The sequence below is a fragment of the Erythrolamprus reginae genome, chromosome 9, assembly GCF_031021105.1.
Source record: "Erythrolamprus reginae isolate rEryReg1 chromosome 9, rEryReg1.hap1, whole genome shotgun sequence".
Classification (NCBI taxonomy): Eukaryota; Metazoa; Chordata; class Lepidosauria; order Squamata; family Dipsadidae; genus Erythrolamprus; species Erythrolamprus reginae.
The window spans coordinates 5,798,083-5,811,293 of record NC_091958.1 but is presented as its reverse complement, the minus strand read 5'-3'; the positions used below and the strand labels follow the sequence as shown (position 1 = coordinate 5,811,293).

The 13,211-nt window shown below is 43.6% G+C and overlaps 1 protein-coding gene across 2 annotated transcripts in view; it reads left to right on the top strand.

The window, feature by feature from the left end:
• Positions 1-12,756, top strand: part of RBL2 (RB transcriptional corepressor like 2) — a 29,564-nt gene extending 16,808 nt beyond the window's left edge. The window contains exons 14-22 of one of the 2 annotated variants that reach the window (XR_011559800.1): positions 70-181; positions 2,997-3,272; positions 5,008-5,279; positions 6,757-6,933; positions 7,039-7,110; positions 7,693-7,784; positions 8,951-9,156; positions 9,917-10,081; positions 11,219-12,631. Coding sequence is in view for 1 of the 2 variants with exons in the window: in XM_070760174.1 (XP_070616275.1) it covers positions 70-181; positions 2,997-3,272; positions 5,008-5,279; positions 6,757-6,933; positions 7,039-7,110; positions 7,682-7,784; positions 8,951-9,156; positions 9,917-10,081; positions 11,219-11,389 (1,554 nt within the window). In the remaining variant the exon portion in view is untranslated. Of the gene's footprint in view, positions 1-69; positions 182-2,996; positions 3,273-5,007; positions 5,280-6,756; positions 6,934-7,038; positions 7,111-7,681; positions 7,785-8,950; positions 9,157-9,916; positions 10,082-11,218 lie in introns of both variants that reach the window. The other variant, XM_070760174.1, reaches the window with a different exon arrangement.
• Positions 12,757-13,211: the final 455 nt, after the last annotated feature.

The window sequence follows — 13,211 nt, the reverse complement described above, 5'->3', positions numbered from 1 at the left end:
CAGTGGGGATTCTTAGGCTGCGGTGCCTAAACCCTTATAACACCACGATGGGATATTTTGTGCTTTTAGGTGATGCCCTCTCAGTATTTTGAAAGATCAAATGGCAACAGCATGGCTGGGTCCCCTTTAACTCCGAAGAGATTAAACGAAGTTCGTGCTGAAGCTGGAACTCAGGGAAAGGGTAAGCCTTTCCAAATTTACAAGATAAGCTGTGGGGCAGAAACTCTGAAGGCCTAATTCCAATGTGTAAAAATATCTACAGTTTTGAGAAAATATACAGTGGTACCTTGGTACTCGAACGCTTTGGTTCTTGTACATTTCGGATAACGAACAAAATTTTCGGCAAAAATTTGCTTTGGTATCTGAACAAAAAATTCGGATACCGAACAGCCACAGAAAATTTTGTTCATTATCCGAAATGTTACCGCCGGGGGCTGCTTCAGGGGGCTGAGGAGCTCTATAAGAGCTCCAAGCTGCAGGAAGGGTGGGGGCGGCTGCAATCCCAGCAGCTTCGGGGGGCTCCTTTCCTCATTGCTTCCTCTTATTACCTGTAAGCAGCTGCAAAAACTTTCTCCTTCCCGGCGGCGGCAACAGCGGCGGCTTCCCTTCGAGTAGCAACAGCGCCGGGAACGTCACGTGATGAAGGGAAGCCGCCGGAGCCATCTCAGCAGTTGCCGCCACTCCAGCAGCTTCCCTTCATTACGTGACGTTCACGGCGCTGTTGCTCCTCGAAGGGAAGCCGCCGCCGTGAAGGAGAAAGTTTTTGCAGCTGCTTACAGGTAACAACACGAAGCACTGAGGAAAGGAGCCCCCCAAAGCTGCTGGGATTGCAGCCGCCCCCACCCTTCCTGCAGCTTGGAGTACCGAATTTATTTATCCCATAGGAAATAAAGAAAATAGATTTAATTGGTTCCCAGCGAGTTAACGGGCTGGGAACCAATTAAATCCATTTCCATTATTTCCTATGGGATAAATAAATTCGGTACTCGACCAAATCGGTTCTCGACCACACTTCTGGAACGAATTGTGGTCAAGAACCAAGGCACCACTGTACATTATTAATCCAGATAGTCCTTGACTTACCTCCATAATTGAGCCTGGCATTGCAGTTGTGAGTTGAAGCACCCGCATGACCAGAAGTAATATTTTGTATTTTTTTCACAGTGATTGTTAAACTAACCCATTCGTTTGCATGAATTTATTTTTATTTTTTTTGCCAGAAATCAGCAGAAATACATTTGTAGTCATAGAACTGCAGAATGCCACAATAGATCATAAACTGACCAGCTGGACATGTAGTTATGGAACATGGTGTGTGTGTTGTGTGTGTCTCCATTTATGATGTCTGGGAGTGCTTTATGAGCCCTGAAGTTGATGTTCCTTGCTCCTTGTAAATTTGAACTGTTGTAAAATGAGTGGCTATTCAGCGAGGTCTATCTGTAGAAAAAAAACCCACATCTTTTTGTTGTTGTGGCATTTGAATTAAGTTAGAAAGTGGCATCAGTCTCAGGACTATTCGCATTTACTGTCTCCCTTCTGTGACCATGTATCCTTCCTTTCCTTAATCTTCCTATCATCATCATCATTTAATGACCTCGTAATCCCTTGCATTGGGGTGGAGTCTGGCAACTGAATGGAGCTGAGTGTTTACTGGCTGGATGCCCTTCCTGTCGCCAATATGGAGCTATATTAATTTATATTGCTTCAGTCCTCTAAGCCAGTGTTTTTCAACCAGTGTGCCGCGAGACATGGTCAGGTGTGCTGCGAAGAAGGAAGCTCAGGTTCTGGTCTCGCAACATTTTGCTGAGAGAGAGAGAGAGAAAGAGAGAGAGAGAGAAAGAGAGTGTGTGTGAGAGAGAGAAAAGAGAAAGAGAGAGAAAGCAAGAGAGAGAGAGAAAAGGAGAGGAAGGGAGAGAGAGAGAGAAATGAACAAAAAGGGGAGGAAAAAAAAGAAATGAGAAAATGATTGAGACAGAGAATGAGAAGAAAGAGAGAGAAACGAAAGAGAGGGAGAAGTGACTCTTGATTTAAAGCATATGATAAAAAGCACCCAAGGAATAACACACACACACACACACACACACACACACACACATGGGTGGGGAGGAGACAGGGATGGAAAAAGAGAGGAGAGTGTCTAGGGGTGTCATTTTGTGTCATTTTGGTTGGTGGTGTGCCCCAGGATTTTGTAAATGTAAAAAATGTGCCGCGGCTCAAAAAAGGTTGAAAATCACTGCTCTAAGCAGTTTACAGAATCAGCCTCTTGTCCCCAACAGTCTGGGTCCCCATTTGACCCACCTCGGAGGGACGGAAGGCTGAGTCAACCTTGAACCTGGCGAGATTTGAACTGGTGAACTATAGCCAGCAGTCAGCAGAAGCAGGTTGCACTCTAACCACTGCACTCTAACCACTGCGTCATCAAGGCTCATACATTCTCATAGAACATAAGAACATAACCATGCTGAATCAGGCCAAAGCCCATCGAGTCCAGCATTCTGTGTCACACAGTATCCCACTGATTGTCCATGGGGATCTTGAGCAGAAAGAGAAGGCAAGACCCTCCCTTTCCCTCGACCCCCAACAAATGAGACCCAAGTGAATCCTGCCTGCCTCAACCAACATAGAGGCGGCACTTGGACATCCCACATGGACATCATAGTGCCCAGAGAGAGAAATACCTGCCTGTACCTAAATCCGAACTCACAGCCTCCTGATTGTGAGGCGAGAGCTCCACCTCTAGGCCACCTCTCCACTCTTAATCTTTCTCTCCAATAGCACAATAGTCCACCGCGGGGCCCAGAGATGAGATTCGAGTCCTTTGAAATCCTGAGCTGCCACATGCTTGCTCTGTTCTGCTTCTTGAACGTCTGCGCATCTGAAAAGAGCTCCGTGATTTAGTCCCATCCAAGGCCTTTGAGATCGCCCTTAGTTTCTTTACCCAGGCTACATCACGCCTGATTGCCCCACCTTTACCCTTCCCTTTGTGACCTCTGCAGGCATTCCGTTTTCTCCAGCCACCCTCTACGAACGGTACAGCTCCCCAACCACCAACCCCACCCGAAGAAGGCTGTTTGTGGATAACGACACCACCGGGGAGACCCCTCCGACACCCGTGAGGGTCTCTCAGCCGCCTGTGATCAGCACCGTGCCTGTACAGAACGTCTCTGCCGATACCATCCCGGTCACTCCAGTGCCTGGACAGACTTTGGTCACCGTGGCAACCGCCACGGTGACTGCAAATAATGGACAGACGGTTACCATACCTGTACAAGGTAAGGTGGATCAGCGCACGGGTGGGAAATACCGCTTCCTGAAACCGTGGTACGGCTGATGGCTAAGGCAGGGCCACGTTAACATCGATAATGTAGACATTCTTTGTTGGCCAATGTGATTAGCCACACAAGGGTTTTTTCTCTGGTGCATAAAGTCTCAGCTTACATACAAACAACAAGGAATATAATCGTAAGATACCAATAGGAGAAGGGGTAGGAAAGGGAGAAGGATGGTGGCAATACAGCCCTACTACATGGCTAAATAATCTTGGATCTAAGACAGTGATGGGGGGGGGGGGATTAGATATTCAGAAGAATGATGGCACGAGAAAAAATTATTTATTTATTTATTTATTTTATTCATTCATTCGATTGTTATGCCGCCCTTCTCCTTAGACTCAGGGCGGCTTACAACATATTAGCAATAGCACTTTTTAACAGAGCCAGCAATATGGCCCCCACAATCCGGGTCCTCATTTTACCCACCTGGGAAGGATGGAAGGCTGAGTCAATCTTGAGCCGGTGATGAGATTTGAACCGCTGACCTACAGGTCTACAGTCAGCTTCAGTGGCCTGCAGTACAGCACTCTACCTGCTGCGCCACCCGGGCTCTTATGTCTGGTTCAGTGGTGAAATCCATTTTTTTTACTATCGGTTCTTTGGGTGTGGATTGGTGAGCGTGGCCGGGGAAGGATACTGCAAAATCTCCATTCCCAACTCACTCTGGGGCCCAGCAGAGGTGGCATTTGCCGCTTCTCTGAACTACTCAAAATTCCCGCTACCGTTTCTCTAGAACCCGTCCGAAGCTGCTGGGTTTCACCCCTGGTCTGGTTTTTTGGGGGGCATGCAATGCTCTATAAGTGGTGTCCTGGGGGAAATTGAAAGAGTTTATGTCTAGAATTCGAGGGGTCTTCCAACTTAAACTAGTTTTTCAACTTAAAATAATTGGGGCGGGGGGGGGGGGGGGCTTTCCTGCCCAAAGGGGGGAAAATGCCAATCCCCAGGTCCTGTGATGGCGAACCTATGGCACGTGTGGCATATGGAGTCATATCTCCTGGCATGCGAGCAGCTCAGCTCCAGAATGCATGTGGGCATCAGTCACCTGATTTTTGGCTCATGCAGAGACTCTGGGAGGGCGCTTTCAGTCTCCGGAGGGGCGGGAGAGGGCATTTTCACCCACCCCAGGCTTCAAGAAAGCCGCTGGAGCCTGGGGAGGGCAAAAAATAGGCCTACCGGGCCCACCAGAAGTCAGGAAATGCGACAGGAAATGATAACACGCGCGCAAGCTTTCGGCCCCCAAGGTGGATTTGTATGCCCCCCCTCTCTGTAGACTCGGGGCGGCTAACAACAATGATAAAAACAGCATGTAACAATCCAATCCAATACTAAAATAACTAAAAAAACCTTATTATAAAAACCAAACATACATACAGACATATCATGCGTAAATTGTAACGGCCTAGGGGGAGAAGAAATCTTAATTCCCCCTTGCCTGGCGGCAGAGGTGGGTTTTAAGAAGTTTACGAAAGGCAAGGAGGGTGGGGGCAATTCTAATCTCTGGGGGGAGTTGGTTCCAGAGGGCCGGGGACGCCACAGAGAGGGCTCTTCCTCTGGGTCCCGCCAAACGACATTGTTTAGTTGACGGGACCCGGAGAAGGCCCACTCTGTGGGACCTAACTGGTAGCTGGGATTCGTGCAGCAGAAGGAGGTCCCTGAGATAATCTTCTTTTGACAGGCATTGCCAATGAAAATGGGGGCATCACATTCATTCCGGTCCACGTCAACGTTGCTGGCCAGGCTCAATCCATGCCTACTTCCATCCCACCTCTCACTGCGCAGACCCTTGCTGGCACACTCAGTTCCCAGCAGATGAGTGGCCCAACCCTTCAGTTGCAAGGCCAGCTCCAGCAGGTGGCCCACCCTGGAGAACGGCGAATAAAGCAGCAGATCAGCAGTGCTGGCAACAGATCCCGGAAAGCTGGCTCACTCACTCTCTTCTTTAGAAAGGTACATTGGCCCTGGAAAAGAGACTGTTTGCTGTAGTGGTTAAGGTGCTGGCCTAGGAACCAGGAGACGGGGCGTTCTAGCTCTGTCTTAGGCAGGGAAACCCAGCTGGGTGACTTTCGTCCAATCACCAGGGGACTTGTGAGTTTTAATCCTGCCTTAGGCATGACATTGGACTAGTCACTCTCTTGGTCTAATCCACCTCACAGGGTGGTTGTTGTGGGGAGGAGGAGAAAAAGGAGAATTGGGTATGCTTGCCTCCTTGAGTTATTTATGAAAAATAATAAAGGTGAGGTAGTAAAATAATATATAAATATAAATAGCATAAACACAGTCAAGGAACTACCAATACCATTCCCACCAACATTGACAGAACAAGCCACTAACATTTAAAATTAGAGCAAAGCTCATTCCTTAGCATTATTGATGATGTTACCTAGAAACATATAATAATAATAATAATAATAATTATTATTATTATTATTATTATTATTTATTAGATTTGTATGCCGCCCCTCTCCGACGACTCGGGGCGGCTCACAACAATGATAAAAACAATATTATAATGGCACAAATCTGATATTAAAAAACTAAACTAAAGAAGACAGACGGCAGAAAAAGACCTCATGATCCATCTAGTCTGCCCTTATACTATTTTCTGTATTTTATCTTAGGATGGATCTATGTTTATCCCAGGCATGTTTCAATTCAGTTACTGTGGATTTACCAACCATGTCTGCTGGAAGTTTGTTCCAAGCATCTACTACTTTCAGTAAAATAATATTTTCTCATGTTGCTTTTGATTTTTCCCCCAACTAACTTCAGATTGTGTCCCCTTGTTCTTGTGTTCACTTTCCTATTAAAAACACTTCCCTCCTGAACCTTATTTAACCCCTTAACATATTTAAATGTTTCAATCATGTCCCCCCTTTTCCTTCTGTCCTCCAGACTATACAGATTGAGTTCATGAAGTCTTTCCTGATACGTTTTATGCTTAAGACCTTCCACCATTCTTGTAGCCCGTCTTTGGACCCGTTCAATTTTGACAATATCTTTTTGTAGGTGAGGTCTCCAGAACTGAACACAGTATTACAAATGGGGTCTCACCAGCACTCTATATAGCAGGATCATAATCTCCTTCCTGCTTATTATACCTCTAGCTATGCAGCCAAGCATCCTACTTGCTTTCCCTACCGCCTGACTGCACTGTTCACCTAGCTTGGTAATGAAATGTCTGCAAGAAAAAAAGCTCAGAGAACACCAACGATCCCACAGTTCAATCCTGAGCCAAAAATATTCTCTCCTATTGGTACAAATAAACCAAAGAATGTGGCATGTTTTGCAAAGAAAACTCCTTTCACTGTCTTTTCCTGAAGCATTTTCATAATTATTAGCTTTTTCATACGGATGTGAAAAAATGTCATTCAAAGAAAAAAAGCACATGTCGTTTAGCCCTGACAGTATTTCCTGGCTTCAACAGGTGTTTTATTTAGCAAGTGTCCGTCTGCGGGATCTTTGCATCAGGCTGGATATTTCCGACGATCTCAGGAAGAAAATCTGGACCTGTTTTGAATTTTCACTGGTACAGTGCTCGGAGCTCATGATGGACCGACATCTCGACCAGCTGTTGATGTGTGCTATTTATGTAATTGCAAAGGTAAAGTTTCACCCATTTCATTTAAGTTGGAAGATAAAAAAAAAACCCTAGCACTAATTAAAGTGCTAATAACATTGGTCTGCTAACAGATACCTTCCATTCCAGGTAACCAAAGAAGACACCTCGTTTCAGAACATCATGTGCTGCTATCGAATGCAGCCCCAGGCCAAAAGCCACGTGAGAACATTTTCTTTGTCCCTGTATTCAATCATCTTCTTTTAATGATCCCATAATCCCTTACATCAGGGTGGAGTCTGGGCAATTGAATGGAGCCTAGTGTTTACAGATTGGGTGCCTTTCCTGCTGACCAATGCGACGGCAGATATATTTTCAATGTGCCCAGAGAGAGAAATACCTGCCTGTACCTAGGATCAAACTCACAGCAAGAGTTGTGACGAGAGCTCCACCTCTCAGCCACCGCACCACTCTTGTTCCTCTATTCCAGGAGTCCCCAAACCTGGCAACTTTAAGAATTGTGGACTTCAACACCCAGAATTCTCCAGCAGAGAATAGCTGGCTGGAGAATTCTTGGCGTTGAAGACCACAAGTCTAAAAGTTGCCAAATTTGAAGACCTCTGCTCTATTCAATTGTTTTTATTGAGTTTGTTTTCTTCAATCACCCGTTTTAGTTCAGCCTTAAAGGGAAGGTTCCAGATATTAGCGTAGTTTTCAAATTTTCTTTGGTTGTTTTTTTTTTTAAATCCAGCAAGGCCATTTTCCCTTCTGAAACAATTTTGCCTTTTTTAAGGTGTACCGCAGTGTATTGATTAAAGGCAGAAGGCGAAGGAATTCTGGCCCCAGTGACGCAAACAATCCGCAGAATTCCCCGGTGGAGAAAAATAAGGACCAAAGTAAGTGATTGTAGTAAGTTGAAGACTGAAACTAGAAAGTCCTTCCGCTTTCTAACTTGTGCCTAAAACTGCTAGTGTCAACTCTGAAGTTGGCTTGGCTGAGGACATTTTTGAGGCTCCAGTGTTGCCACAGTGGAAATGAGGGTTAGGGAGGGGGAGGTCCTCGGAGAGGGGCGGCCTATAATTCCAATTAATAAATAAATAAATTGGAAAGAGCTGGAGGGTTGTAGCCAAAACAAAACACTTTCCCCTGGGAACCAAGGTCATTCCAATAGGAGGCTGAAGAGAGGAGGGGAAGTGACGTTACCAAGCAACTGGACAGCCCCCTGATTGGAACACCTGACTGGGAATAGAGGAAAACTTAAACCACAGGAACCTTTAGAGCCAATAGGATAGAGCCAATAAAAACTGTTCTTTGAGGAATCTACTTGCCTCTGAGTTGATTGATTGATTGATTGGTTGATTGATTGATTGATTGGATTTATATGCCGCCCCTCTCCGAAGACTCGGAGCGGCTAACAGCAATCATAAAACAGCGTACAATAATAATCCAATACTAAAAATGATTAAAAACCCCTTAATATAAAAAACCAAACATACATACAAACATACCATGCATAAAATTGTAAAGGCCTAGGGGGAAAGGGAATCTTAATTCCCCCATGCCTGGCGGCAGAGGTGGGTTTTAAGAAGCTTACGAAAGGCAAGGAGGGTGGGGGCAATTCTAATCTCTGGGGAGAATTGGTTCCAGAGGGCCGGGGCTGCCACAGAGAAGGCTCTTCCCCTGGGTCCCGCCAAGCGACATTGTTTAGTTGACGGGACCCGGAGAAGACCCACTCTGTGGGACCTAACTGGTCGCTGGGATTCGTGTAGCAGAAGGCGGTCTCGGAGATATTCTGGTCCGATGCCATGAAGGGCTTTATAGGTCATAACCAACACTTTGAATTGTGACCGGAAACTGATCGGCAACCAATGCAGACTGCAGAGTGTTGGTGTAACATGGGCATATTTGGGGAAAGCCCATGATTGCTCTCGCAGCTGCATTCTGATTATTACGGATGTATTGCTTGGAACCCTGACTAAAAAAAAAAAAAGAGAGAGAGGCTAAAATAGACAGTGGTTTCATAAAACTATCCAATCCAGTGTATCACAATCTGTCTTTGCAGCGAGCCGAGATTCCAGCCCAGTCATGAGGTCAAGTAGCACATTGCCTATCCCTCAGCCTAGTAGCGCTCCTCCAACACCAACGCGACTGGCTGGAGCTAGCGTCGACACTGAGGAAGAGGAGCGTGGAGACCTGATTCAGTTTTATAATAATGTCTACACAGACCGGATTAAGGACTTCGCCCTAAAGTACTCCTCGGCCAACGGTGTAAGTAACCCATTTTTTTCTTCCAAATAGGTAAGCTACCACCTGTCCGATTAACAACTGGAGTTACTCAGGTTGTCCTGCCATTACAATATATTGCTTTTTTAAAAAAATAAAAAATCTGATTTTGGGTGTGCGAAGTGGATATTGACTTGTGATCTGGGCAGAAACTGGAAATAGTAAGAAGGGGATACTTTTAAACCAAAGTGCATTGCAAATATTTATTTTTTATTTATTTATTTATTTTTAAATATTTTTATTTTATTTTTATTGGTTTTGCACATAAGAATTACACAAACAAACATAAAACAGTGCAAATATTTATTTATTATTTATTTATTTACATTGAATTGGATTTGTAGGCTGCCCCTCTCTGAGGACTTGGGGCGGCTCACAGCATATGCGAGAAACAATAACAAGCAATCCAATTAATGCATTAAAAAACAATCTTAAAAGATTCTAATTTTAAAAACTTCCATAAAATAAATCGCTAATAAAGTTACTTTTACCTTACAACAAAATAGAACCGTCTTGTATTTGACACAGTGGATTATTGAATCCTGTAGGTTAAATTTTAAAGCTGATAACTCTGAAAACATGTCATAACTCTCATATAAAATTCCTAAATTGCTTAGGACCATTAAGGTAAAAAAAACAAAAAACCAAGTGGATATGTTGTGATGCTTTAAGTTGCCAAATGCACCCCACTCTCTTTTTTTGTGCTTGTTTGTTAACTGAATATTTTATTGCTCTTTTGCATTAGACTGATATTCCTCCCTTGTCTCCCTACCCGTTTGTGAGAAGCGGCTCTCCGCGCAGAGTTCAATTGTCTCAAAACCACCCAATTTATATTTCTCCCCACAAAAATGAGTGCGCAGTCTCTCGGCGTGAGAAAATATACTACTATTTCAGTAGTAGCCCGTCAAAGGTAAGAGATGCTACTGTGATGCTCTTGCACATTAAGTATTTTGAAATCTTATGCCAATTTAGTAAATCAGAAATACATACTTTAGCAAGCTGTGTATATTTTTAAAATACATATTCATGGCTGACTAGATTTGCCAGTGAATATCATTGTTCACTGTAATGATGTGAAAAGGATGTTGAGATTCTAGCAAGAGTGCAGAGAAGAGCAACAAAGATGATTAGGAGATTGGAGGCTAAAACATATGAAGAACGGTTGCAGGAACTGGGCATGGCTAGTCTAACGAAAAGAAGCACTAGGGGAGACACAATAACAGTGTTCCAATATTTCAGGGGTTGCCACAAAGAAGAGGGAATCAAACTATTATCCAAAGTTCTTGAAGGTAGAACAAGAAGCAATGGGTGGAAACTAATCAAGGAGAGAAGCAACTAAGGAAAAATTTCCTGACAGTGAGGACCATTAATCAGTGGACAACTTGCCTCCAGAAGTTGTGAATGCTCCAATATTCGAAGTTTTTAAGAAGATGTTGGATAACCATTTATCAGAAGTGATGTAGGGTGTCCTACCAAGCATGGGGTTAGACTAGAAGACCTCTTAAGGTCCCTTCCTACTCTGTTGTTGTTGTTGTTGTTATGGCAGAGAGAGAGAATATTTAGAACAGTGTTTCCCAACCTTGGCAACTTGAAGATATCTGGACCTCAACTCCCAGAACTCTCCAGCCAGCATGGAATTCTGGGAGTTGAAGTCCAAATATCTTCAAGTTGCCAAGGTTGGGAAACACTGATTTGGAACATAAAATGCAAAGTTTTATTTCTCAGTTGTATTTATTCAAGTCTTTAATGTTTTTCCGAAGCTGTATTTTCTTTAGGATGAGTATTGATTAGAGCCTCTTTAAAAATAAGACCAATGATTGAGACAAAAAAAGAAAAGGCATTGTTTGAACTGTGGGGATTTGAGATGTAATCTTGAAATATTAATTTATGGAGCAGGGAACTGAAGCAACCTCAGCCCCATTGCTTAAGGGGGGATTACATGAAGTTCAGCACGATGTCAGTGGTGTAAATTCACGTTGTGGAGATTAATCTTTGCAGCTGGGTTTTCAGGGGATTTTCAGTTTCTCTTGCTCATTGCACATTTCAGAGACTTGAAGAAATTAACAGCATGATTAGAACGGGCGAGACCTCGACAAAAAAGAGGGGCATCGTCTTAGAGGAGGAAGTCGACTCGCCAGCCAAGCGCATGTGTCCAGAAAACCACACGGCCCTTCTGAGAAGGTTGCAAGACGTGGCCAACGACCGAGGCTCTCACTGATGTCAAAGACTAACCGAGGATTTCATTTTTTTAATTGCTACCTGGACTTTTCTTAACACTTGACCAGTAATAATAGAAGCCGTGACTTCCACACCTTCCAAGGCACTTGGGGGGCAGAAAGGGTCTTGTTTCTCACCTCCGTGAGTGCGATGCTCCTGGCCTCCAAAGAGGAGTCTTCTGCTTCCGTTATCACGGATGTCTTCTGCTCAAAGACAGTTGGGGAGGTTGAGAAGAAGCGTCCTTTCCTCCCTCGCCCTCCAAATCAAACCAGCTTTGCATGGATGTATCCCGTCAAGCGTCCATGGATCCGGTTTACATCCTTTTCTCTTTTTAATTTATTCAGTAGAAAAGATTGGTTTTAATCTCAGAACTGGAAAGACAAATTATTTTTACATTAGCCCATTAACATTTTTTCTTCTTTCTTTTAGCTAGTTGGATCTCATCCCGTGTCATGTCTAGAATCTGCAGTATTTTAATTGCAATTTGGAAATGTGGCAGTCAGCGGTGATTGAATCAGCTCTATGATTATCTGGTGCAGTTCAGAACTGCGGTTAACTTTTTAAAATTAGGAGTGAAGATTCTAGTACATTGAAATGGAGGGGAGGACTTAAACCTCCCCTCCCCTCCTTCTCTTTTCTCCGCTCCTCTCTCCTCTCCTCTCCTTTCTTTCTATGCCCTTCAGCTGATATGGGGAATATTATGTATATATATACCACAAATCCCATTGTATTTTATCTGTGCAATGTTTTCAGTCAGCTCCTGTCAACAGGTAGCACTTCCCTTCTTCTCAAATGCAAATTAAGAGTTTTGCAACCTTGGCAATGGCACTTTTGAAAAATATATATAGATATATAGATATATATTTTAAATAGCAAACCTTGAGACGAAAAGCTGTGTTGAATTGCTTGAACTGTATTTATTCTGGAAGCGCACAGAAGTCATTCTGAACTCTTACGTATGAATATTTTAACATAGGACTGTTAGCCTTCCCTGTTTCTTGGCTTCATCGTAGCAGACGGTTGTGTCTTCCCACTATTCTTTTTCAAAATGAGGGAAACATTGGCCATCCTGGATTATCATTGCAGCTGTTTGATCCACTCCAATGTTTAACTGCTTTAAATGCAGGTCAGGAAGAATGATGTAGAAAAAAGGTTTTCTGATGATCACAATGGCTCACTAGTATGCAATGAGACCATTTCCTAGCTTTTTTAACGGATGCCATGGATTAAACCTTAGACACTCTGTATGCATAAGTATTTATGCTCCAACACTGGACTGCGGCGTTAATGTGGTTTCTAATACATGCTGAAAATTTCCATCCCCCCGTCCTCCCATAAAGGATCAAATTGAGTCTATAGAGAAGTTAACAGTGGTGTTCGAGCAATTGAATGGTCACTTTGAGGGCTAATACCCTCACTCGATATCGCCAATATTTTGCCCTGGATTGCATTTGCAACAAGATCTGTGCTGCTCTTAAAATTGCTCCAAAGGTGATCTAAATGTAGACCTTTTAGCTTTATGAAATGATCGAGTGGACATAAATCAAATGCAGAGACGTGGTCATGAAATAGGGCAAGTTTTGGTACATGTAAGTTTACTCTGTTGACGTGATTCCTAAGTTTTATACAGGAACAAAGCCCAAAAGGTCTAAAAACCACAAATTCAGTCTTCCATCAGGCACTGTCCACAGCTGTGCTTCTTCTGTAGCTTCTCAAAAGGGGGAAAAACAATTATGTCTGCCATAGATTAAGCCATAATTAAACTCTGTAAAATCCTTCCCACATTTAGTAGACTTTAGATTCAAAATTTCCATCCATTTTGC